Source organism: Mustela erminea, chromosome 10, assembly GCF_009829155.1.
Source record: "Mustela erminea isolate mMusErm1 chromosome 10, mMusErm1.Pri, whole genome shotgun sequence".
In the NCBI taxonomy this organism is placed as follows: Eukaryota; Metazoa; Chordata; class Mammalia; order Carnivora; family Mustelidae; genus Mustela; species Mustela erminea.
Window position 1 is genome coordinate 79,695,199 of NC_045623.1, and position 26,589 is coordinate 79,721,787.

At 41.4% G+C, this 26,589-nt stretch overlaps 1 protein-coding gene across 1 annotated transcript in view; it reads right to left on the minus strand.

The window, feature by feature from the left end:
* Nucleotides 1-26,589, minus strand: part of MACF1 (microtubule actin crosslinking factor 1) — a 339,095-nt gene that overhangs the window by 91,581 nt on the left and 220,925 nt on the right. Inside the window, 11 exon segments of the mRNA XM_032302100.1 lie at nucleotides 3,677-3,794; nucleotides 5,675-5,831; nucleotides 7,297-7,463; nucleotides 10,626-10,943; nucleotides 11,325-11,533; nucleotides 12,342-12,465; nucleotides 12,725-12,901; nucleotides 13,872-14,390; nucleotides 16,919-17,119; nucleotides 18,609-18,842; nucleotides 20,374-20,523. Of these exon segments, the coding sequence (XP_032157991.1) occupies nucleotides 3,677-3,794; nucleotides 5,675-5,831; nucleotides 7,297-7,463; nucleotides 10,626-10,943; nucleotides 11,325-11,533; nucleotides 12,342-12,465; nucleotides 12,725-12,901; nucleotides 13,872-14,390; nucleotides 16,919-17,119; nucleotides 18,609-18,842; nucleotides 20,374-20,523 (2,374 nt within the window).

The window sequence follows — 26,589 nt, forward strand, 5'->3', positions numbered from 1 at the left end:
CAAGTACTGATAAAATGACTACGTCTTTATAATCTGTGCTGTCTGCCACACTTTGGAACAAGAATTTACAATAAAGCCAAAAAGGTTCAACTTTAACATCAATGTCCTTCAACTTGATAAAAATGAACAATGAGTGTAATTTAGGACAGAAGAAGCAGTAGTCTTTTAATAAAGACATCCAAAGTGAGTCCTTTTATTGCTTCAAAAGGCAGATTCTCTGTCTTTTCTTCCAAGACTTTCTGTTTTCCTTCCCTACCAGAAAACTGAATTCTAAGCGCCAATAAACCTGACTCATAAATATTCCCATAAATTCTGCTTTGGGCCTTTGTTTCTGTTTCTAATTACCACGATTTTATCTATATTCTCCCCATGTTGATTCCTTGTATTTTAGGAGTGTCCCAAGTTAAATAAAAATGAGATCATGTAATTATAGAAATTATAGAGAAATGTGAAGAATAGTCATGATATAATATTACATTACAAGGAGAGAATAAAACTCTCATGTGCACTGATTTCACTGGAAAAGTTTATGTTAAGGTTATATATCAAAATATAGTTAACTGTGAAATTTTCAAATGCTAACATCACTGTACTTTCTTTTTTTTTCCTTAAGTAGGCTCCACACCCAGTGCGAAGCCCAATGCAGGGCCTGAACTCAGGAACCCGAGATTAAAACCTGAGCTGAGATCAAGAGTTGGACACTTAACTGACCAAGTCACCCAGGCACCCCAATATTACTGTATTTTCAGGGAAAAAATGGATCAAACAAAAAGATTATATTCCACTGCAATAGGGGGATGACGAAAAGAGAAACTGGACTAGTAATTGGGAGAAGAGGATCCTGGCCAAGACTGTTGCTCACTCGGTATGTGAGCTTTAGTCTGCAGATAGACCTCAATGTCTTCTCTAGTATATGAAGATAATACTAGCTATCCTGTCAGCACTGATGGCGTCACCGGAGAGAGGTAATGAGGGAGTGTACATGAAAGTACTTTATGAAACAAAAAGAGCTACGCAAATGTCAAGAACTGTAATATTCATAATTTTTCAGAGGTAGAACAGAACTTTGAGAGCACTCAGGTTAGTGATCTTCAAAGCAGCAAAGGAGGTGCTTTAGGGACTCTGTAAATGTTTGGTTTAGATTTAATCTTCAGAATATATTTCTGACTACTCAGAAAGGGCAAGAAAACACACATATTCGATTATGTTGAACACCACATCTTAACTCACTAGATACAACCAATGTATGCTGCTTTGGGGAGACAATGAAATAGCTCCTATACCTCCCCGCCTACATTTAAACTTCTTTTTGAGTGTCACTGATTGGAAAAACTGTAACTCTTCGCCAGCACTTGACAGAGGAGTGAAACCTATACGTGTCCGCTCCTACAAAGAAAGACATCTACAGCACATGTTTATATATTAAAGAAAGTGACAAGAAAGTCTAAGGTGCATCTACTCAAAGCAGGCTCTCATTAGGGCAGAACCATGTGGTAACAGAATTCTTAACACCTCAGGTTATGATGATGTCAGGTCATAGGCAAGCTTTTGTCCTCTGTGCCAGTTTTAGGTGTTTTCTATGTTTAAGAAAAGAATGTGATTCTTCATTAAAATTCTTGGTGATTTAACTTGGAAACAAGAATTTATTACATTACTTTCAAGCTTCTAGTTCAGTTTAACTGAGGAGTATTCTGAGACTATAAAGTGAACTTTCCACCTTGAATCAAGTATATTTGTATTTGAATTTAGGTTGCATCACTTACATAGTGGGTGACATCTTAGTTACTATGCCCTCTCAGTCCCCTTCTTTCACCTGTACTAAATGTCTAATTTCTACCCCGTAACTCTTGAGGAAATTAATAAATGAGTAATTAATGGGAAACTGGTAAGCAATCTACAAGACAATAATACTTGAGATTATCTTTCCCATCGGGCAAAATTTACTTGAATTGTTATAGACAAATATCACTTACATTACTATCAATTATCTACAAAACTCTAGGACAGTTAAAGATGCACACTCAGAACCAAATAATTTCCCAAAGCCTATTAGACAATGCCTAACACTTCACTGAAAGGACACCCCATACTTTTCTGTTGTCCATTTCCAAGACTTTTGAAATCTTTTCTGACACAGGTGAACCGTAAAGTGAACTTTTAAAACATTCATCATCCTTTACAACTACTTATCTGCATGACTTGTATTTTCTGAATAAAATGCAACCAAACAAAATGGAGAAATAAATCTCACAATAAAGCTATCATCCAAATATCCTTTGTCAAAACTTTATATTCCAGGGCCGCTTGGTGGCTCAGTGGATTAAGCCTCTGCCTTCAGCTCAGGTCATGATCTCGGGGTCCTGGAATCGAGCCCCTCGTCAGGCTCTCTGCTCAGCGGGGAGCCTGTTTCCCCCTCTCTCTGCCTGCTGCTCTGCCTACTTGTGATCTCTCTCTCTGTGTCAAATAAATAAATAAAATATTAAAAAGAAAAATACTTTATATTCCCTAAAATAGTCTTAATGTTTTTACTGATGAATTTCATAATAGATAAAGTGCTATAAATTTTCTTATAGGTGAACTTTATGCCAACAAAATACCATTTGTATCTGTTTTATGTAGTAGAGTTCTATCTGAGATTATTTTAAAAAATATTTTAGTGTTTTAAAATGTTTGAAAAACCAATGCTCTAGTCTAGGAGTCAAAAAACTATCCTGCCCAAATCTGGCCCTCTGCCTATTTCTGTATATAAAATTTTATTTGAACACAGCCACATCCGTTCACTTGTATATGGTCTATGACTGTTTTTGTGCTCCAGTAGTAGAGATGTGTAGTGTGACAGAGCCCATGTCGCTCACAGCCTTAAATATTTACTATATGGCCCTTTACTGAAAAAGCTTGCTGACTCCTGATGTAGTCACACACTAGTAAGTCCCTGAACTTAGAGGTTTCATGTGTTGCAATATAAGAATCACCAATTCCCTGAAATGTTGTCATTTCTGGGTAGTTCCAAGAGATCTTCAAACTTCAACAGAAAAGTGGCTGTTCTCAGGAGGAAATAATAAACTTTTGCCTTACAACTGAAGTAATTCGTAGGTGTACATTAACACAGTCTGGCAATAAAACCTATGAGATGCCAATTAAAAAACCAGAAAGTGACTGTAAGCTCATACGGATTTTGTTTGAAAGACTTAATTTGCAACCAGAGATTATTCATACATCTGGGCACAATCTTTGTATTCACTTCCAGGAAGTGTGGCAGTCTTTGAAAGACCAACACTGACTCCTAAATACCTAGTCTCTCTCAAGATATCTTGCTTATACTCTCCAGGGCTGACTCTATTTAAAGATGATACATAGCCATCCATTTCCATGTTTAAAAAAAAGAAACTTGCCAAGATGGAAATCTTATTTTAATCCTTCTCTGTTCATTTAGGCCAACTAATCCCTTAACTTTTTCCCATCACAGGAAGGAATTCTGCAAAGTGGAACAAAGTTATATAGCTAGCAAAAAGGGAACAGATCAGGTTGAGGGGGAAGACTGCTTGTGGATCACTCCCCTTCATTCTCATGTCAACCTTGATTCTGACTTTTATTAAATAAGGGGTCATAACCAAAGGCTAACAGTCAAAGGGAAGAATGATGTTTATTTACTGCATTTTTAAGAGCCTATACTCACCTGTCTTGGCTTGGGAATCAGGAGCTGTGATCTCCATGATGAGATTTTCTAAGGAAGTGCCTTTGCAGTTGATTTCTTCCACCAAACTTCCTTTACTGGCCCAGTCATCTAGAAGATACTGTTAACATAACAGCCAAATGTAAGTGACATCTGTGGATATTCTTCTCATTAGTAGGGACACCTGCTCTTGTACATATATCCCCTAAACTTTTGATAAGCATTAAGTGACCACCCTTGTATATTCAGCCACTGCAAGATCTTGGTTTAGCCAGCCATGATGTGAAAGAATGATATCCTGGAATATTCAGGATCTTCCCATTCATTTGTTCATTCATCAATTATTTATCAAGACTTACTGTAGGCTAGGCATCGTGCCTAACACTGAGGATACAAAATGGGATTATGGCACAGTTCCTAAAACTAAGAAGTCAGATTATCAACTGAATTATAATGTGATAAATGCTATTACAGAAATATAGACAGTCAGTAAACTCTGAGAGCACAAGAGGAGACACATCTAACTCTGCCTAGAGGGAGTGCAGCTTTGAGTGAAGAATAAGGTAGTAAAAGGGAACGGCATGCATGTAAAGAATAGAAAGGAAATGGCAAATGGAGAGTAAAATGTGAAGCTAGATACTGAGATGTAGAGAAATACACAGAATCACATAGGCTATACTTGCATTTTCAAGGTAACTTTTATATTGCTCTTAAAGCCGGAGCTCTCACTACCATAGAAAACCATTAGGAAACAAAGGCATCTGAGTAACTAGGTCATATTGTCTCTAGATGTGGATCGCCTGTCACAGAAGTAGAATTCCACTAATTCCAAAGCAGGGGTACCTTCTTAGCCTTGAATCCCTTCCTCCACACTGAATTTCCCTGACAATCTACTTAGTTTGTTTTTGACTTTAAGCTGCCCAGAAGCAGAGAAAGAGCCATGCTTATGATGCCTAACTGCAAACTGAGCCTTGTGAATTCACAACTATCAATTACTTTATTAATCACTCTAGATTCCAAAGAGCCACAGTTAGCAAACCAGGCATCGACTCACAGGGTATTTTAAATTTTTTTTTTTTTTTTTTTTTTTTTGGGTATTTTAAATTTTTGAGGGAAGTACAGTGACATCTGTTGGACACCATGTGAACAACCACTATGAAGTTACTGAGACCTAATCAGGTAGCAAATGAGACTTTTTAGTTTTTTCTTTCTTTCTTTTCTTTTTTATCCCTAGAGGAACCCTGAATAATTTCTTGAAGCACTAAGGACACTGTGAACCTAGAAATTGGAAAGCCTTTGCCCTAGAGGATTCCTCATAGCAAATGCTCCTGGCACTCCCTCTGTGAAAGCAACCAAACTCTTTCCCTGTCATCTGGCCGAAAATAAATCCGGCTTTACTAAGCAAATAAGGAGAATGCACAAGCAGTAGCTGGAGGTAGATATGGCTTGATTTCAACAAAAAGAAGAGATGTGTTAGAGGCGCAAGCAGAGGCTGAATGATTCAAAGAAGGAATTCTGCCAGGGATGGGAGAAAGGTTGATTCTACTCTGGAAGGTACCATCCAACCACCTGATTCTAACTTTTCCTTTCTTAGCTGTAGAGCTAGTTCTTCTTTCCTCAATTTCCTGATCATGCATCTGGTAACTTGCTCATATATAACTTTCTAATTCTCAAACACACATGAAGAGTGTAAGCTTCTCAAGGACGGGACTTTAACAACTATCTTTTTTATGACTCACCACAGCAGGAGAGACATCTGAAAAACAGCTGAAACCTAGTAGACCTTATTCCCAGATTACTTTTTTAGTTTTGTTTTTTAAATAGGAGACATTTTGGTGCTCAGTGCTTGGGTAGGGGTAGGTGTGAATCACATAAAGAAAATGGAAGGATTTCTATTCTGATGCAGAAGGATAACTTGGACTTGTCACATCACTTCCCTGGCCACACAAACTTCCAAACTGCTGCCTAGCCTGGCTCCTGGAGCTCTGTTGGTTCACCTACCTTCAGGTGTTCAATCTGCTTTTCCAGCTCTTTCATGTTCATAAAAGTCTCTGCAGGTGGAATATTCCCTTCAGTTTCCTTTAGCCATTTTTGGAAGGTCCTAACCAGCTTCCGAAATTCATCCAATTGCTCCCGACAAGATGACGCATCTTCCTCTCTGTCAACATCGAAGGCATTTTGTTACTTGCCAGACTAAGCTTCATAAAGATGTCAAGTTGGACTAAAACTACACTCATCCTGGGACTCTAAGCATCTTTTCCTTACAGGGCCTGTTCTTTCCCATAATCTGTTCCACAGCAGCTTTGGCTAAATCAGCACATACAATGTAGGAGAACATCAAACTAAGGAATCTGTTGCCCTTGTTTGGACATTTCTGGGGAGAGGAGTCTTCAATCTTACTCCAGGCTAAAGTGAAAGTGAGAGAAACAAAAAGGAGCCTGCTATTTAGGTGCAATGATACAATGGAAAGAATGTAGGCTTTGGATCTCAAGTCCAGCTCTGTAACTTTTTAGGTAGTTGACTCTTTCAAGGCCTAATTCAAATGCTAATCCTGATAGCAAACAAAACGCTGAAATGGAGGCTCAGAGAAGTTAGATTTAGTACACTAGGGGCTCCTGGGTGGCTCAGTTGGTTAAGCTCAGGTCATGATCCCAGAGTCCTGGGATTGAGCCCCACATCAGGCTCTCTGCTCAGCGGGGAGCCTGCTTCTCTCTCTCCCTTCTGCTCATTCTCTATTTCCCTAGAGATAGAGGTAAATAAATAAAATCTTTGGGGACAGGGGGAGCATACAAATGGGTAAAATGAGCCAAGGACAAAGGAGAATTCTATTTCAAAATTAAATTTTGGAAGTGGCCACATCTATCAAACTTCAAGCCAGAGATCCTGGTTCTTTCTACAGCTAAATGGCCCTGAATACAGAGGAAGAACAAGCTTTCCTGGCCTCTGTCCCCCTTTTCTCCACTAGTAACCTGAGGCTTACAGTGTTGTTTTGAGCAACTGTTTTCCTCCAGTCACTTTCCTCAGGTAGTCACTTGCCAAATCAAGATTATATATGGCTAAACCAAGAGAGGAAGTCTGATCAAGCTCCTAAATCCATGTGAGGTTTTCTAATGCAATCACTGCATTTCAACAGTCAGCAGATAATCTGAAATCAGCCACCTCTGTCATATATTTCCATGTTTCCCTTAAAAGAAGAATCCAGACTCTCCTCCAAAACAACTTAAATGTGGTCAAAGCAAGCAGAAAGAGAACCAATATATCTATTAATTACATCTGGAAAGTCTCCTCCCATTTTTCTCTTTATTTCAAATTCTGTCATAATCCTACTTGCTGTCCCACATTTATTCTGTTAGGTCCAGGTGATCTGGGCTATTAACTGTACAGAGGGAAACTGAGCCCCATTACTGAGAAGGAATTCATGATTTAGTAATAGAAAACCACTAAGCACCAAGTAGATTAAATAGCTTTGCCTAAAAGAGGCACTTTCCAATCTCCTGTGACTCAGTAGCAGACTTCCTGATGCCATCTTTTCTACTAAAGGAAGAAGAGAAAATCATTTTATTCAATAGCAAAAAAAAAAAAAAAAGAGCTTCCCCAATTGACCAACACATATGAAAACTCACCTTTCTTTAACTGTCTTCTGTAGCTCTGTGAAGTCCTTTCTGAGGTTCAGTACCCTGTCCTGGTGCAGGGATAGGTCCAGTGCAAAGCCACAGGAGCTCAGTTCTGTGACCAGGTGCTCAAGAGTCTCAAGGTTCTCCTGTTGATCTTCCATTTCTGAATTGAGCTCCTGTTAAGCAAACAGGATAATGTACTAAATCCCTGATTATTATAAATAAATACACTCTAAAAAAATAGATATCTATATTAAATCGGAGGCAAGTCCCCCCAGTCTGTAGGACAAGAGGGAAAAAGAAAAGAGGCATGCTCACTGGGTCAACTACTAGATCAAAGCAATAAATACGGAGAATTTTTCCAGGCCACCTGAGAGTGGCTAGGAATTGAAAATGAATATTGTCTCCTTTATTATTTTTTAAAAGATTTTATTTATTTACTTGGCAGATAGAGAGAGACAGTGAGAGACGGAACACAAGCAGGGGGAATAGAAGAGGGAGAAGCAGACTTCCCGCTGAGCAGGGAGTCTGACTCGGGGTTCAATCCCAGGACCCTGGGATCATGACCTGAGCCGAAAGCAGGCACTTAATAACTGAGCCACCCAGGTGCCCCAGAATATTGTCTCCTTTTAAACAAATGTTCAAAGGTTTGGGAGGCAGCATGACAGAATGAAAAGAATGGAGGTTTCTGGAGTCAAAAAGACTCCTGAAAATCAATCACGGCTTTGCTACTTCTAGCTTATGATCTTAAACTACTAAATTTCTCTAAGCTCCTATAGCCTATCTCTTCTGTAAAACAGGGCAAATATACACTCTCCATTATTATTTAACTCTGTATTCAAGATAATGGCCAATGCAATTAGGTAAGAGAAAATCTGTGGTATACAAATTGGAAGAGCTAAGACTATATTTGCAGATTCTATAGAAGTATACTTATGAAACCCAAGAGAATCAATAATACAATTAAACAATGAAATAATCCAATAAGGTAGCAGGATATAAAACCAACACATAAAATCAAGAGTGAAAACTTCATTTACAATATACAGCATAAAAGGTACAATTTTAAGAACGAACTAACAAGAAACATGCAAAACCCTTATGAATAAAACCTTAAAATATCTGACAGACACAAGCACACCTCAATAAATGGGAAGACATCCATAAAGATATGTGTGTGTGCATATGTATGTGTGCATACATGCATGTGTGAATAAATAAATTTAACATGATCCAAATAGAAATACCAATTTTTTAAAAAAATACCAATTTCCCCCTATGACTAATAAAGTTGATTTTATTTTATTTATTTATTAAAGATTTTATTTATTTATTTGACAGACAGAGACCACAAGTAGGCAGAGAGGCAGGCAGAGAGAGGAAGGGAAGCAGGCTCCTTGCCAAGCAGAGAGCCCTACACGGGGCTCGATCCCAGGACCCTGGGATCATGACCTGAGCCGAAGGCAGAGGCTTTAACCCACTGAGCCACCCAGGCACCCTAATAAAGCTGATTTTAAAGTTCACATGGAAAAATAAATGTACAGTTACTGGTGTGAAAATCCTGAAAGAAAAAGACAGAGAGAGAGACTAGCCCTCCTAGATAGTAAAACCACGAAGGCTCTAGAATAAAAAATAGCATGCTCTGGTTCATGAACAGACAGACCAGCAAAGCAGAACAGAAAATCCAGAAACAGACCTGAGTCCACATGGACATTCTGTATCTGATAAAGATGACTTCTCAAATCACTGGGGAAAAGATGGACTTTTCAAAGAAATGATACTGGGAATAACTAGAGAGACGTTTAGAAAAAGAACTTAGATTCATACTGTGCACTCTATCTCAGAATAAACTTGAAATGTTAAAAGATTCAAACGTAAATGAAAGAAATTATTTGAATTCTACAAGCAAGCGTGGGTGAATTCCTTCAAACCTGGGTGTGGTAAAAGACTTTAAAAAATACATGTTCAATAAAAAGTGATAAAATCTACTATGTAAACATTTAAAAGCCTTCTACATGGCCCAAATCCCTATAAGCAGAGACAAAAGACAACTGTGAAAAAGATTTTCAACATATCACACATAAAGAACCAATCTCCCTAATATAAAACTCTCATAAATTGAAAGAAGAAAAGGAACCCCTGACAGAAAATAGTAAAGGCCATGAACCAAGAGTTGGCAAATAAATATCCCTTAAATGTATAAAAATATACTCAACTTCATCAGAGAAGAAATAAAAATAAAAACCACATCGAAATATTATGTTGTATCAATCAGATTAACAGGAACTCAAATGCTGTTCTGCTGGTGAGGCTGCAGGGGAAACAGGTACTTTCATGGATTGTTGGTGGGAATGTAAAATGGTGAAATCCTGACAGACTGGGATCTAGGTGAGAAGGATGCTGGTGCCATTCCTTCTACTTTTCTGTACATCTGAAATCACTCAAAACAAAACTCAAAAAGGATAGCAAACCAAAGTATGAGATCCCACTTTAATATGGAGAAAGTTAGTTGAATAATCCCAAGGCAACAATGTGGGGACAAAGGAATGCTGAGGTCCTATAGGTGGCAATGTAGGCACCTGGAGCCAAGGTGGCCACTCCTTGGTCAAATTAAGTATAGGCATACACTCTGACCTACTATCCTCCTCCTGCACATGTCTCTGTATCTTTCGTAGGTAAGACTTCGTCAAACATTTCTAACTGCACTTACTAGGTATACGGTAGGAACACATTTCTCCACTCGCTTGAAAGCCAGGTGTGAAACCTGCTTTAACTCATGAAATGAAAATGGATTTGATATGCCCTCTCCCTGATGCAGCGGTAGTCATGAAGGTGCAGGGCAGGATAAAGTCAGCAATGACTTGATCCCTGAGTGACCATGATGAGCTAAATAGCCCCACTGATCTGGGCTGAACATGCAGAATGCGTGAAAAATAAATCCAAGGTGTTTTTTAAAAAATGGACAAACAGTATCTAGTTTACAGCGTGGTTGTGATAATTTTTTTTTAAGATTTTATTTATTTATTTGAAAGGGAGAGTGAGAGAGCATGTGCACAAGCAGGGGGAGCTGCAGGCAGAGGCAGAGGGAGAAGCAGACTTCCCACTGAGCAGGAAGCCTAATGCAGGACTCAATCCCAGGACCCTCAGATCATGACCTGAGCCACAGGCAGACGCTCAACCGATTGAGCAACCCAGACGCCCCTGGTTGTGATAATTCTTTAAGAGAATGTAGGTAGGGTTTCTATGACTGACTGACATACTATGGACTCCATGATTGCTGGTCCCCTCCTTGCCCTTCTTTTCTCTTTGTTCTGCCACTGTGGCAGATATAGTCTCACCTGGATCTGCTGGAAGAAGTGTGCAATATCTTGATCTGGCTGATTTCCAGAAGCTAGCATCCGGCTTTTGTTTTCCATGAATTGCTGCAACTTATCAGAGAGATGTTCAAACATCTCCGCCTGGGGCAGAAGCTTCTTCAGGGAGTTCTCCTTTTCTTGCTGCCGGAGACAGAGCTGTTCAAAGCGCTGGCTCACCTCTGCCAGTTTGCCCTGCAGCACGGCAGCTGTGGCGCTGTCTGCTGTCTCCATGAATCGCATCACCATCTCACGGGTGGCCTCCAAGCTGCTCTTCTGCCGAGCAATGTCCTGCTTCAATTTCTGTCACCAAAAAATGTGTCGGTCAGCTCCTGGCTCACTTATCCTAGGATATTCAAGCCACAAACCAATAATTTTCTGGTAATTTCAGGCTCACCTGCTCAAGGAAGGCAGGCCTACAAATGAATGAGCTTCTGGAATACAAACATCTATCCCCTTAGTTCCCCACTGCATTCCATTAATGACTTCACTGAGCCACTCTTCCTCAAGCTTAAATGGTTTAGAAATTGGGTAGAAATATCTTTACGTGGATTAGTCATCATCTCCAAGTCTTATTAGAGGATTCATGGAAATGAATTCTTTTCCTGATACTTTTTCAAAATGATGAAATCACGGAACATAGCAAATACGCCATTGACGCTAACTCTTGGGCCTATGTCTCACCATATTAGTGGCCAGGGCTTCCTGGATGACTCCCAGGGACAGGGACGCCACCTGTTCCTCCTCTAGGTTTTGTTCAACTTCCCTGATGGACTGCAACAAGCTCTCCAGGCTTTCTTGGACACTCTGAGATCGGGCAATTGCCTTCTGCAGCAGAGCAGAACGCTCAGCCAAGCTACTCGACAGGCTCTGAAAACGGCTGAGTATGGAATCTGGAAAACCAAGGCCATGAGAAGAGAGCGGAGACTATTTTCACGTTGTGCTTTTAAAAACAACGTATATAAATCACACGTGTTAATTACAATAATAACAGACATTAAGACAAATAGAAGGGATAAGCTTAAGGTGCATTTGTATTTGAGCCAAATTCACAAAGCATCATTTAGCCCCTACCAAGTGCCGGAAATTGTGCTGGATGCTGAGGACTGAAGATAATTAAGGTAAGTCCCTGGCTTCTATAAACTTAAGACTATAAACATTCAGCATAGGCAGAAAAGGGTACATCACAACTAGCCATAAAAATAAAACTGCAAGTGCTATACTGACGCTAAGAGTAACGTATTAGAGAAGGCTGAAAGAAGAATGATTCTTTCTTTTATTTTTTATTTCTTTTGGGGCTTGGAGGTGGTGGCCAGGACTTTACAAAGGAAGTAACCGCTCAGGTACATCTAGGAGCTTGAGCAAGATTTCATCACACATGCTAAGCTCTCAATAAATGTTAGCAGCTGAATCACAGGGAAAACTTCAGGGGTAAAGTAATGAAAAAATGACTAGTTTACTTGGGAAAGGAAAGAAGCAGGGAATGGCTAGAGGGCAGCATGCCTGGGGAAAGGAGCTGAAACCAGATTGCAAAGACCTTCAATGGTACAAGAACAAAGTTCGCTGGACAGTAAGCTCTTGCTGTTTGTGTCCCGGCCCCTAGCCAGCACCACACATATTTGTACAATACAGTCTGACGTATTACAAAACAGTGGCATGCACGAGAATTAAGGGAGTGTTCTTGTTATTGCTGCTTCATACCTGTAGTTTCTTGAACATGCTTGCAGTCTGGGGCTGGCTCGCCTTCAATTTCCATGAGGTCATGAGCTACTTTTTGGAGCTTTTCTACAGGGACTTGGTGCTCAGCTAATTCCTCCTGCAACTGCTGCTTGTCCATGAAAAAGGCCAAAAGTAAAACCTCTGAGTAATCAAAGCTGGTTCCAGGAACCAAAGGCTATTTAGCATAGTGTTACTATGAATATTCTACAAAGAATACTTCTGTTTATTCATGCCCACAGATGTTAGAATTAAGTGTTTAAGAATCAGATCTGGTCCAAGGCATCCCAACCACTGCCTTTATGAGTCTTTGTTTTATTTTGGGGGTACTCTACCCATCTGGTAGAACAGCCTACGTCCCGGCCTACCTTTGTAGTTGCAAGCTGCTGCTGCAGAATGCCAGGATCTGAGGCAACAGTATCTGAAAGGAGCTTCTCCACACTGGCCTCACAGGCCTGCATCCAAGCCTTCAGGCTGTCAGTACAGCTCTGGAACTGCTGGTACTGGCCTAGGAGCATATTCAGGTGAGAGCCCAATCGTGTACACTGTATCAGAGAAAAAAGGGAGAGCAGGCTTATGCAAGGTCCGGCTAAAGACAGCAGCTTCCTAGGCACAGTCCAAAGAAAAGTCTGGCCTTGGGTGCCTGGGTGGCTCAGTTGGATTAGTCATTGCCTTCGGCTCAGGTCGTGATCCCAGAGTCCTGGGATCAAGTCCCATATCAGGCTCCCAGCTCCATGAAGAGCCTGTTTCTCCCTCTGACCTTCTCTCCTCTCATGCTATCAAATAAATAAATAAAATCTTTAAAAATAAGAAAAGAAAAATCTGGCCTTGTTACAGGATCTCACTCTAACCACAGTGAAGAGTAGCACCCAGGCCTCCAGGAACAGATGAGCAGCAACCATCTCCGAAAGCTGGGCCTTCATTGTTTGATCCATACTATTCATCCCAACTTTACATTATATACTCATGAAGACTAAGTGAGGTGTAGGGCAAGCCACCAAAGAACTACACATCAGGTTGCAGGCTAAGGTAGAAAAGGACAGGGAGGTACAGAGTGCTCCTTTTGGCTAGGTTAGAGACGTTGGCAAAGTGCAGAAGACAGGTAAGAACTGAATGGATTCTACAGTTTGGGAGCTAACAGGAGTTCTTTGATAGGGAGGAAGGCAAGGATGTACCCTAGATGCTCTGTGCAGGAATACAGACTGTACATGGTTTCAGCTTCCCCTGTACTGTGTCTCTAGGGAGCCCACGTCTGCTGGTCAGGGTACGGCAGGGCGAGCACCTCCACCTTCCCTATCAGAGTGACATACCCCTGATACTGCTGGGATCGGGCATTAGCCCACAGGCCTCCACATTTTACATTTTTGCAGAGCTCATAAAGACATTCTGCCTGTGGTCAATATACAATTCAGCTCACTCACTATGTCCTAAGGTTCTTATCCTAAGCCCCAGCAACTACTCACTGTTGTGTGAAGGTTCCCACCCCTGCAGAGGCTGTCAGGACTCTCATGGTACCTTTGAATGGAGAGCAGTGTATCTTTCTGTTGCATCCTTCAGCTTGCCCTTCACTAAGTCTCCAGTGGCTGATGGTTCTCTGCCTTCCTCAAAGCTGTTTTCTGTGTCCAAGACTTTCTGCCCTGAGATAGTCACAAATCGTAAGTCTCCTTTGTGGGAAATGACGTCCTCTGAGAAGCTCCCCTGCCGCTTTAGCAGGGAGGGAAGGGCTTCGGGGCAGCTGCCTCCCTTGTGCATGTTCTCCAGCTCTCTCTCGGACCGCTCCAGCCAGTTCTCAAACTCTTGATGGTCCTGTAGAAACTTCTGCAGCTCGTCCCGTAGTGTCTGAGCCTGCTTCAACTCTGCCTCCGACTGGGCCAGGGAAGTCGCATACTGCCCCTTTAGCTCTCCTAGCTTGTCCTGTAGCACCTGGCGTTCCTCAGGCGTGAGATTGTGGCCATGCTGGGCCAGGAAGGCCTGAGCTGACTGGGTGGCCAGGATGAAATTTTGCTGCTGAGACAGCAATTCTTGGTGACGGGCCTGGCAAAAAAATTCCCCCCAAACAAAGAATGATCAGTAGGGATACCACAAAAATTCGGTTATGTCTACAATTAGAAGTAGAGAGAGATCTCAATAGGCCACTTTTCTAGTTGTTCAAAAATCAGTATCTCTCAATATCTCTCACTATCTAAACATTATGCCATATACTAGTCCCAGCTGAACTGATACATGTAGGATCTCAGGGTTTTCTAAGAGACTTCACATATAATATCTCAAGTGATTTGGGGCACAAATGGCAATATAAGTAGACAATATCTATGCATGTTACATGTCTTGACTAAGGTCAGGCAGTTAAGGGACAAATTAAGACTAGAATCTGGCTCTCACTAAACCATTCTTTTTTTTTTTTTAATTTATTTGACAGAGATCACAAGCAGGCAGAGAGAGCGAGAGAGGAGGAAGCAGGCTCCCCACGGAGCAGAGAGCCTGATGTGGGGCTCGATCCCAGGACCCTGGGATCATGACCTCCATTAGCTGTGAAATATCCCTGAACACTGTCCCACCTAGGAAAGTTCTTAGAAAATTAATCCTTTAAAGAAACAAGTTGTACTCCAGTGAGAGTAAACTGTATTTCTGGAGCACAGGTAATATGTATTTTTTATTTGTATGTGCTATGTCTATGTGCTTACACATGGACCTTTTTTCTATTTCAATGGAATGTAAGTTATTTCAGGGAGATGTGGTTGTTTTGTTTTTTTTTCTTAAAATGTTCCTCCTGAGTCTAGGGGTGCCTGGGTGGCTCAGTTAAGTATCTGACTTTTGATTTTGGCTCAGGTTATGATCTCAGCTCAGGTCATGATCTCGGCTCAGGTCACGATCTTCAGGTCATGGGACTCCACACTCAGCAGGGAGTCTACTGGAGGTTCTCTCTCCCTCTCCCTCTGCCCCTCCCCCACCTTGTATGCAAGCTTTCTCTCCCCCAGTAAATATACAAATTTTTAAATAAAACAAAATAAAATGTTCTTCCCGAGTCTAATAGACAATAGTGGGGATTCAATCAGTGTTCTTGCCTACCTATACCGTTTATGCAACTTCCTAGATCAGGACAATAGCCTAATTTTTACCAGAACACTGTCCAGTTTCAACCTGAATCAGCAACCTATAGCATCAGCTTCCAACATTATCTCAGAGAAGCTAGGCTGACAAATCTTTCCTTCTCAAATAGATAGTAAGGGGTAGTACCATAGCTTGTCTGTACACCCCCCCCAGGTGTTCCCATTCTCATCCATCCACAAGTAAGGCAGTCTCCTTCCTAGGATGGAGGAGCTCCCTGGTCAGGCTGACTATTGCCAGCAGTTCTGTGACAGCAGGACCATTTCTGCTCTGTGCTGTTATGACTGTCACAGCTTTGGGGGATACCCTACAATGTATCTCTAAGCATAACAACAGCATGCAAGAGGGGAAAATCCTATTAATACAAAACAAAGCAATGACATAGGCTATTCAGTAGAAGCATTCTAATTAAGCCAAATTTTCTTTGCTATAAAGGTGTCACTACTAAATAGGTGATCCATGTGTTTTCTAATTTCCCTAAACATATTGTTTTTCAATCATGCAATAAAGTATGCCTACATATGCCAGTTAATATCCTAGGAAACAGTTCCTCTGGTTGGTTCATTGGTTTATCTCCAATGCCTGACATACAGCAGGTGCTCAATATTTGCTGAATAATGAATACATGGGTAGAGATAAAGAGCGAGTAAGGAATAGTTTCTTGAGGGTGACAGGAAACCATTAAAAAAAGGGTTAATCAAGGATATTGCATTTTTAGATCACTTAGTCGTGTAGGAGGGAGGGTAGAAGGTACAAGGCAAGGAGACCAGTCAAAGCTGCCATAACAACTCAAATGGAAGGTGACAGTAGTCCAAACCACAATCATAGCTCAGGGGAAACAGAGAAGCAGCGATGACTCTCAAAGATATCTAAGAAGAGGGGATTTGATGACTAATTAGATACAGGAGAGTAGGGAGGGAAAGGAAGATGATGTCTAGCTCTGGCAATGAAGTGGGAGTAGAGGAAGGAGAACAAGTTTGATGGGGTGGAGGTATGTTACAGGAAACTGAAGCTCCATTTTTTGAGGCTGAACTGCTTGTGGTTCCAAGTTACAAACAGGCAGATGGATTTATGTACTGGTTTGAAGCTCCGCACAGGCATTTAGGTAGGAATTCTCCAGTACAGGTGGTAGCTGAAATATCTTGAGTGGATAGAACTGCCCAAAGGAAGTATATTCTGAAAGATGAGAAGAGGCTGCGGCTGCCTCCTGGAAGCACAGCAGTATCTCACAAACTGGCCAGAGGAAAGGAAAAAGGAATACCAGGGCAGAGTAGCACTTTGGAAAAGCAAAGAAGAAAGTGTTTCAACAGTGTCAAAGTGCTGAGGTATCAAAGAGGGCATGAACTGAGACATACTTACTGTGCTTACTGGATTTAGGGGCAAGGTGGTTATGGTGACTTGCCCAGGGCAGCAGAGAGGTGCCCAGCAGAGTGAAGACAGGCTAACATTCTCACCTTCATCTTCTCACATTGCTTGTCCAGTTCCTCTGGGGCTTGGCTCGCCCCCTTGTGAGCATCCGTGGTATCAAAGGCTCCTTTCCCTAGGCTAGTTCCGGACAGCTGCTCCATCTGTCCTTCAGATCGCACCGCAGTCACCCAGTCCAGGAGAGCATCAATCTTATTCCTATTCTCTGCCAGTTCCTTTGCTGCTTTACTCTGAAAGCCACAGAAGGAGTCTAGTAAGAAGGCCTTAGATACTCAGCTGTACAAACAAAGGTTAAGAAAAAAGCAAGACTTTCATGCTAAAGAAGAGAAGCTCTAAGACTACATGTAAATGGTCTTTGCATCCACAAAAAAGAATGAGCATCTTCTACATCTGTTGAGAAACAATTAGTTAAAACAATCTCTAGATTTTTGTCTGTATCTCACTGCTTTTATTTCCTTTTTAATCTTTTTTTTAAAAAAAGATTTTATTTATTTATTTGATAGAGAGAGAGAGATCACAAGTAGGCAGAGAGGCAGGCAGAGGTGGGGTGGGGGGGAAGCAGGCTCCCTGCTGAGCAGAGAGCCTGATATGGGGCTTGATCCCAGGACCCTGAGATCATGACCTGAGCCGAAGGCAGAGGCTTAACCCACGAGCCACCCAGGTGCCCCTATCTCACTGCTTTTAAAAAAAGGGGGGGGCAACCCCCTTGGGTTCCATCCCACCTCGAGAGCTTTGTACTACCACTTTGCTATTGCGGGATAAACCTTGCTTTGCTGCCTATGATAAAGGGTGTAGAAGGGGTGGGGGTGGCAAAACCCAGGATTTAAAAGGCTTTAAGAGATGATTTAGTCCTGGCAGCCCAGCAAGGCTTCATGGAATCCTTCATAGGTGTGCAGAAGTGACGGCCTGGCTTGGCAGGATCAGAAACAGTATAGTCACTCTGGATTACCAGCTGCCCTTCCCTAAGGGAAATGTAGACTTCTCCCAACCTTTTTCTGCCAGACAGAGTATTAAGTCCTAAAACTTGCCTCTTGAATTCCATTTTCTGACTGTTCAAGTACTGTGATTAATTAAACAGGTTATGCCAAGTGATACCTTCATATATTTCAGAATTCCTCTTCAGGTAATTTATTTCTCTTTTCCATATTTTCTACCCCCCACCCACATTTGTGTCAGAATCCATGGCCAGACAAAGGATTCTAATTCAATCTGCCAGGGTTGAGGGGGGTGCAGAATACCATTTAAGACTTTATCTTCTCCTAGGTCTATCCCAGTGCCTCAGTTTCCATTGATCTGCAAGGACAACCTGGGGATAGTGTGAGGCACACAGAGACTCCCCAGATACTTCCTCTTTGTGCTCTTGGATTATCAATCTAGATTCATGTTTGAAATGTACCATTTGCTTTTTCCTCCCCAAGGTACTACCCTTCTTAACTAAGTTCCTTCCAAGATCTTCTAATCAGAGTACTGAGTACACAGAGAGTAAAAATATTTTTTCTTTGGGAGTGGGGTGGGTGATATGAACTTCCTACCAACTATTCCTGACTTAAAGTCCTTTAGGAAGTTTCTTCCCAAATCACAGACCAGCTCCTGAAGTAGCCTCTTTTTATGATTCTATGTTCTCTGTAAGGCAGTTTCCCCTTATTACCTTTTCTTCACTTGCCAGATGCCAAAATTTTCTTTTTTGAAAAATACCATGTATCAAAGAAGTCTGGTTACCTTTTCAGTCTCCTGCTGTACGGCTGAGGTCACCACTTCCTCCAGCTCCTTCTGGGCCACCCGAGTCCGTTCCTGGAGAGCCTCATACTGCTCCTTAGCCTGATGAAGCTTCTCCCGAAGAGCTGTCAACTCATGGGGGCTCAGCTTGGCCTGGTTCTCTTCCAGGAAGCCTTCGATGTCCTTGACAACACTGGCAAATGAGGCGGCCCGACTCTGAATATCGTCCTGTAAATCCTTAACACATGAACACGCGGGGGGGCAGAGATGTCAACATTCCTTCTTCTAAGGCTGCTAACAGCACACAGATGGCACGGCTAGGATGACACACACCTGCACCAGGGGTATGTCCCTGACTATAATCTGCTTAGGGTTTAGGCCTAAACCAATGCAGATAAGAACTTCTAAGAATTTTTTTTTTAACTTAAGAAATATTCTAACACTTAATTTTCTTTTAAGATTTTATTTATTTGAGAGAGAGAAAGCGAGAGAAAGCGAGAGAGAGAGAGCGCGAGAGCAAGCACATGAGCAGGGTGAGGGGTAAGGGGAGAAGCAGGCTCTCTGCTGAGCAGGTAGTGCTTGAGCGGGTAGCAGGGGCTTGATCCTGGGACTCCAGGGATCATGACCTGAGCAGAAGGTAAATGCTTAACCAACTGAGCCACCCAGGTGCCCCTCTAGTACTTAATTTTCTGAGCAAAATTTAAATTTCTAAGCAAATATTTAATGAAGACAAAAAAGGAGACCGTCCACAAACATGATGTTTATTTTGTAATGAGTTGTTCTCAAAGAGATCATTCTTCTATACAAAGGAGTTGACAATTGGATTCTAGCTGAGTTGAGACTTGATTGGTCCTCTATACTCTTTTGGTTATCACTCCTTAGCCTTTTTTTTTTTTTTTAAGATTTTATTTATTTATTTATCAGGGGCGGGGTGGGGGGAGAGAGAAAAAGAGAGAGAGAGAGTGAGAGCGCACAAACAGTGGGACTGGCATGCAGAGGGAGAAGCAGGCTTTCCACCAAGCAAGGAGCCTGATGCAGAACTTGATCTCAGGACCCTGGGATCATGACATGAGGCAAAGGCAGATGCTTAACTGACTGAGCCACCCAGGCAACCTTTTTTTTTTTTTTTTTAAGTAATCTCTAGGGCGCCTGGGTGGCTCAGTGGGTTAAGCCTCTGTCTTTGGCTCAGGTCATGGGGTCCTGGGATCTGTCCCTGCATCGGGCTCTCTGCTTAGCAGGGAGCCTGCTTCTCCCTCTCTCTGCCTGCTGCTCTGCCTAATTGTGATCTCTCTCTCTCTGTGTCAAATAAATGGATAAAATCTTAAAAAAAAAAAAGTTACAGTAATCTCTACACCCACCGTGGAGCTAGAACTCACAACTCCAAGATCAAGAGTCATATGCTCTACTGACTGAGCCAGCCGGGCATCCACCACTCCTTATCCTTAATGCAGCCTACAAGGCCCAGCAGGATATTGGTCTGACATGGGGCTTGATCCCAAGACCCTGAGATCAAGACCTGAGCCAAAATCAAGAGTCAGCCGCTTAACCAACTGAGTTACCAAGGTGCCCCTATATATGTGACAGTTAATAATTACATGTTCACTTTTGTGCTTATCTGTATAATGTTTGTCTCTCCCACAAGACTCTAAGCTTCATGAGAACAGAGATATTTACTGTTGTTGCCAGCATGAAGCACTGTGCCTGGCACATAGTAAGCCTTTATGAAGAATTGCTGAAGGAAGAGAAAAGTGAATTAATTCATACTGACCTTCAAGTCACTCTGGTTCTTCTGCAAAGCAGAGAGATCCTGCTGGGTAGCTCTACCTTGGTGGCCTGCCAATGCACTTTCTGCCCGTCCTAGCCAGTTGCAAAGATCCTCCAGTTTCTGGTGACAGGTATTTTGCTGTTTCTGCAGGGTCTAATTAAAATGCAAAGGGGTCAAGAGATGATTAAAAATTCTCATTTTACAAATACAAGATAGCTCCCTGAAATGTAAAACAGAAAGGTTATATCTTAAGGATGGAAGAGTTGGTAAGAGACTAGAACAGGAAAAAGCACAGAAGTCATATTCAGAAAGCTCCCCTCATTTGGACAATCTGTTGATTTGGGTCAACAGTTTAGATTATATTCAGGGGTAATTTCAGGTGAGAACGCTCCCCAGTTTTGGTTGGGAGTTCCTTTCCAGACTGCTGTTACTAGTCCTGGAAATGGAGAACAGAGAACCCAGATGCTTCAAATTCATAAATGATAATGGAGATAATAACAAATTAGTGGTTATGATCAAGTCCTCCACCAGAACTAGAGGATATGCTACATACTAAGTTAAAATACAGAACATTAGAAGGACTGCATTAAGGGGGGGGGGATCAAGAATCTGGATAATTCATAAGCTAACTGAGCTTCTTAATAATTGAGCTAACTTTATAAATCAAACGTCTCATAAATGCAGATACCCATTAAATGGAATGATTACATGCCAGGCATGAGCGGCTTGGCTATTTTGAGAAGGAAACTGCCCAAGAATAGCAACTGGCTCATTCCTTCAGGTGTCTACAAGTGATATCAAAGACAAAAGTCAGGCCCACAGGGAGGGAGGGAATATGTTTCTGTGCCTGATCCTTTCTCCAAATCTCATCTCGACTATATGACACTGAAGCACCTAATTGAGCCATTGAGCATGATGTGTTCTCCTGACCATCCTTCTAGAACATTGTCCACCAGTTTCTACCTTCTGATGGTGTTTAGTCACCTGCACTTACAAACAGGTGCCCACATTGGCCCTCTCTCCCCCTCTTTAGGACAAATAGAAGGGCTCTGGAAGAGAACTCCTAAGAGCTCTTCAGCTGTAAAACGGGATCTCCATGGGTTAGGATGGGTGCAGACTGAATCTGAAAAAAGCAAAGCAAACAAGTTAACACACAGACATACACATGCATTCAGGGCAAATATAGAGAGAAGCAGAGCATTTCTGACAATAACAAGGTTAATAAATGTTGTGGAATTAATTATGCGCTCGGAGAGAATGTTCACATGCAGTTCTACCACTTGCTGCAACTCAGGGGCCTACCCTGGATCCAGGGTGGGTCTTAAAGTGCCTCAGACCAATGCTATTTCATTAATTATCCACAAACTACACCGTGTTATATATGTTTCCAAGTGAGGATATTGCAAATTTTCAGATTTGGAAAGTAACCTGAAAGGTTGCATCCATATTTTATTTCAATTCAGTACAGTTGGAACAACAAGCAGTAATGTGGGGACATATGGAATTGACTAACTTAATTTTGGCTGAGCCTAACTCAAAGGCTCCATTTAACTTTGCACAACATTTAATAAAGGTGACCCTGAGATAGATTGCTGGTGATAATGACATTCTTCTTCTTCTTCTTTTTTTTTTTTTTGATAATGACATTCTAATACCATCTTGTTCAACTCCAACTTACTGTTCAAACAGCAAAGATGCCTAAGCATCATTCTTGGTAACCTTAGGTTATGATGTTACCATCAATGGAATTATGTTGAGTTTTGCAATAAGAGGGTTGTGACAGATGGTGATAGGATGGTTTTTTTTAAAAAAATGTTAACACCTAGTTTTACACCCTGTTTTCCATAACTGAATGAGCACTGGGCATCATAGTGTAAAGAAAGGTGCTAGAAATTAATCATGATTTAAAAAGTGCTAAAAAATTAATACAATTCTGATAAAAAATTCGTTGTCAGCTGTTTGAAGAAGGCCAAAGAATATTACGGTTAATCATGTGAAAAGCCCCAGAATAAAATTCATTTCAGAACCATTCTTCTCAAGAGCTCAGAATACCTAACTGTTCCTAATGGCTGTCAAAAGAATGCTGAGGGAGAAAGGAGGAGAAATAAGGACGAAGGATATGACTTTTGTTTGGAAGTCAGACACAATGAGACACAGTGAGGGTAGAGTCTAACTAAAAGGAAAATACTTGCACGTGCATACATACGTAAACACGCACATTCTCTCACAGCACACATAAAACCAAAAACATGGCAAGAAATACAGCCAGAAGAGCTGCCTCCTAGACCAGAACAGAATGGTCTGGAGGAAATGAAATTTCAAAAATTGGTCAACACAGGCTCCTAGAATCATGACAGATGGAGTTTGACCAGAAATCTCAAGGACAGAGAAGGTACCCCAAAAGATAAAGTGAGCCCAGCTGCTGGTTCAGTCTGACCTTGACCTGGGCTGCCTGCTCCATTTGTTGAAAATGGCCCTGCAAGGCATCCATCTGAGCTGCGGTCTGCTCCACAAGATCCTGGAAGGACCTCTGCAGTTCACTCAGAAGGCTCAGCACTTGCCGGTTCTGCTGAGGGGATAGGTCCTGGGCATGCTCTGAGATAAAGAACTGAGTATCAAAAGCAAGAGCATCGAGTTGAGATTTCCTTTCAGCCATGGGCTGCTTCAGATCCTAAGTAAGGAAATAAAAAAAAATTAAAAATAAAAAACACCTTCTCATTCTGTCAAAGCAAAAGCTCTTGGTTTTAATTAAAGAGTCAACATAAATAAAGAGGGATTAACTTGCTGTATTTCTATCATTGATACTGATCATTTCTAGGGCCAAACCAACACAGGAAATCTCTCTCATTTCTGGTCTCTCCAAATTCCTCATATCTTACAATTAGGTTTTCTTTACTGAACCTTATCTCTAAATGCAGTAAATTTTTATTTTTTTATGTTAATAGAACTATACTACTGCTAATCCAGGTCTCTGTAAAAAAATTTTTTTTAACGTTTGGAAAATTTATCATGAATTTCTAGTCTAAGATAGATTGGCTTAATTGTACTTTTTTTTTTTTTAAGATTTTATTTATTTATTTGACAGACAGAGATCACAAGTAGGCAGAGAGGCAGGCAGAGACAGAGAGGGGAAGCAGAGAGCCGGATGTGGGGCTCGATTCCAGGACCCTGAGATCATGACCTGAGCCGAAGGCAGAGGCTTAACCCACTGAGCCACTCAGGTGCCCCCTAATCGTACTTTTCAAATATCTATTTGTATTTGTGCAGCAGTGAGTTGCTAGAAGGCTAGAAGTAGGGAGGTACTCAATTTATTTGTAGTACACCACTACATGGTTTTTAGAGTAAATAAAGTTGCTTATACATTTTAAGGGTATAAAAGATTATAGACTTTCCTGTATAATAGTTACATATATATACCTACCTACCACTAGAATTTGTCTGTTTTTAGATGATTAAAAGCATGCACTTTTTCCACAAATATGTAGTGGTTATCAGCTATGTAACACTGGGTGCAATAAAAACAATTAGATCTCTATCGCTTTGAAACCAACGGTAGTCAGCAATCCTGCAGAGCAGACAGAAAGGGGTTCTTACATATTTATCATTAAACTAAGTGTCTTTATTCATCTGTGATGAATGGATTTGGGAAACTGTCATTAGGAAAACAAGACCTTAGACTGTGGCTGCCTTTCCAGTAAGGCATTCATTTGTATTATAACTTGGGGAGGAAACCATGCATGAGATGCTGTGTGTGTGTATTTTTTTTTTTTTTGAAGATTTTATTTATTTATTTGACAGACAGAGATCACAAGCAGGCAGAGAGGCTAGCAGAGAGAGAGAGGGGGGAAAGCAGGCTCTCTGATGAGCAGAGAGCCTGATGGGGGGCTAGATCCCAGGATCCTGGGATCATGACCTGAGCCGAAGGCAGAGGCCTTAACCCACTGAGCCACCCAGGCGCCCCAGATGCTCTGTGTTTTTATATCATATACTATGTCACAGGAATTTTATTCACTCTTGCTTTTTTTATACTCTCCTAGTGAGCAGATCAAGTCTGCAACTCACTCGCCTAACAAAAGATTTGGAGGACAAGGCATAGATGAAAATGGCAGGTCAACTCTTGCAAGACAAAAAGGGATGGGTTGGGATGCCTAGGTGGCTCAGTGGGTCAAGTGTCTGCCTTTGGCTCAGGTCATGATCCCAGGATCCTGGGATCGAATCTCCCATCAGGCTCCTTGCTCTGCCTGCCACTCCCTCTGCTTGTGCACGGACAAATAAATAAATAAAATCTTTTGGAAAAGGGGGTTGGGGGAAGATGGGTTGCATCCAAGAAGACTGACCATGGTCAAATTATGTCTGCTTCTCTTAAGACTGGGGAAAAGGCAGAGGATAAAACAGAAGAAGAGGGCATCTTTAGTTCTGCTCTGACTTTAGAAAGAATTTAAGGAGTGTGCTATCTATAGCAGAGGGCAAATAAACCAGTGTGTGATATCTGATATTATCTTAAGTATAACCAAAACAAAGAATAATGTTGGGAGGAAAAACAAACATCTCAAGTCTTGAGTATTTCAGTGTTTACTTTTCCCTCACTGACTTATAAAAAGAATCAATTAACTTAAAGCTTAAGGAGAGGGGCGCCTGGGTGGCTCAGTGGGTTAAGCCACTGCCTTCGGCTCAGGTCATGATCTCAGGGTCCTGGGATCGAGTCCCGCATTGGGTTTTCTGCTCAGCAGGGAGCCTGCTTCTCTCTCTCTCTCTCTCTGCCTGCCTCTCCATCTACTTGTAATCTCTTTCTGTCAAATAAATAAAATATTAAAAAAAAATAAAGCTTAAGGAGAAGAAAAGCATCCCTTTAGATCAATGGTTGGTAATCAAGAGTCCCCAGACCAAATCTGCCTGCCACCTGTTTTTGTAAATAAAGTTTTACTATAACACATCCATGAACATTCATTTATGTACTGTCTACAGATGCTCTGATGTTTCAACAGTAAAGGTGAATGGGTGCTACAGAAATGGTCTATTTGTGTATGACCTGCAAGGCCAAAAATATTTACTATCTGGCCCTCTACAGAAAAAGTTTGCCAAGCCATGCTCTCAATCATGGATCAGTAAGTCTCCTGAAATTGGTGTATGTAAAATTAGAAACAAAGGACAGATACTAGATATTCAGTTATAAAGACAAGATGAAGTTGAAATAGGCCATTCCAGACTCTCTAAGAACAGATGCAAGGAGAAATAACCATAATCGTTGAAGCTCTAAGGGTATGATAACCTAAAAACACAGCAGACTTTACTTCTAAAATGGAACATCAGTTTTCCTGAGAAAGAGAAATACAGATCCTGGTTTGCCTCGCAGGAAAATAAAATTGATATAATATTGATGTAACTCAGAGGATGATGAAAACCCACTTGAGAATGGGTGGGGCGCCTACCTTGTACTGCTGGAGATGGTGTTTCAGACTGTCAGTGTCGGCTTCATCGTTACATCCCTCACTGTCCAGAAGAAGAGTAATACTGCCAACCCAGGCTCTCAGATCTTGAAGTCGGCCTTTTAACTGTTCATACTGATTCAACACTCTAGTCTAAGAAACAAATGGCAAATTAGATGACGAAAATCTTCAAACCTCCCCAAACTTCATGAGCCTTTGGAAATAAAAACAAGAAGCAACCTTTTTTACTTCCACAGCACTCTGGAGGTGGAGTAGTCTGGAACTCCAGGTGTCACTCACAGAGCTGAGGGACTTCTGAAGATTCTTAGCATCTTTCTCTAGAGCCTTCAACAGTTGAGCGGGGACTTCTTGAGGCTGGCTGATGATTATCTGATTCACACATTGTAATTCCTGATTCACCAAGGTGGACAGATCCTTTAGCTCTCTGTCTAATACCTGGGGGGATAAAGTGGAGTTACCTCCAAAATCAAGACTAGAACTCTTGCTATTTAGGAATAAACTGTGAACACAGTTTTCTGTCACCTCATGCCAACAACTGCTTTACAGCTTATGAAATGTTTTTATGTATGTTCATTTGTTTGTTTGGTTCTCACGATCACTCATTCTTGAGGTAGGCAGAATTGGGATCATTATTATACCGGATTTACAGAAGCGATGCCTCAGCTTTAGAAAATGTTATTCTTTATTTTATTTTTGTCTAAAGTCACGCACCTCAGCGATGGAGCCAGGACTTAGATTCAGGTTTTCTGTTTCAGTGTAGTGCACCTTCCCA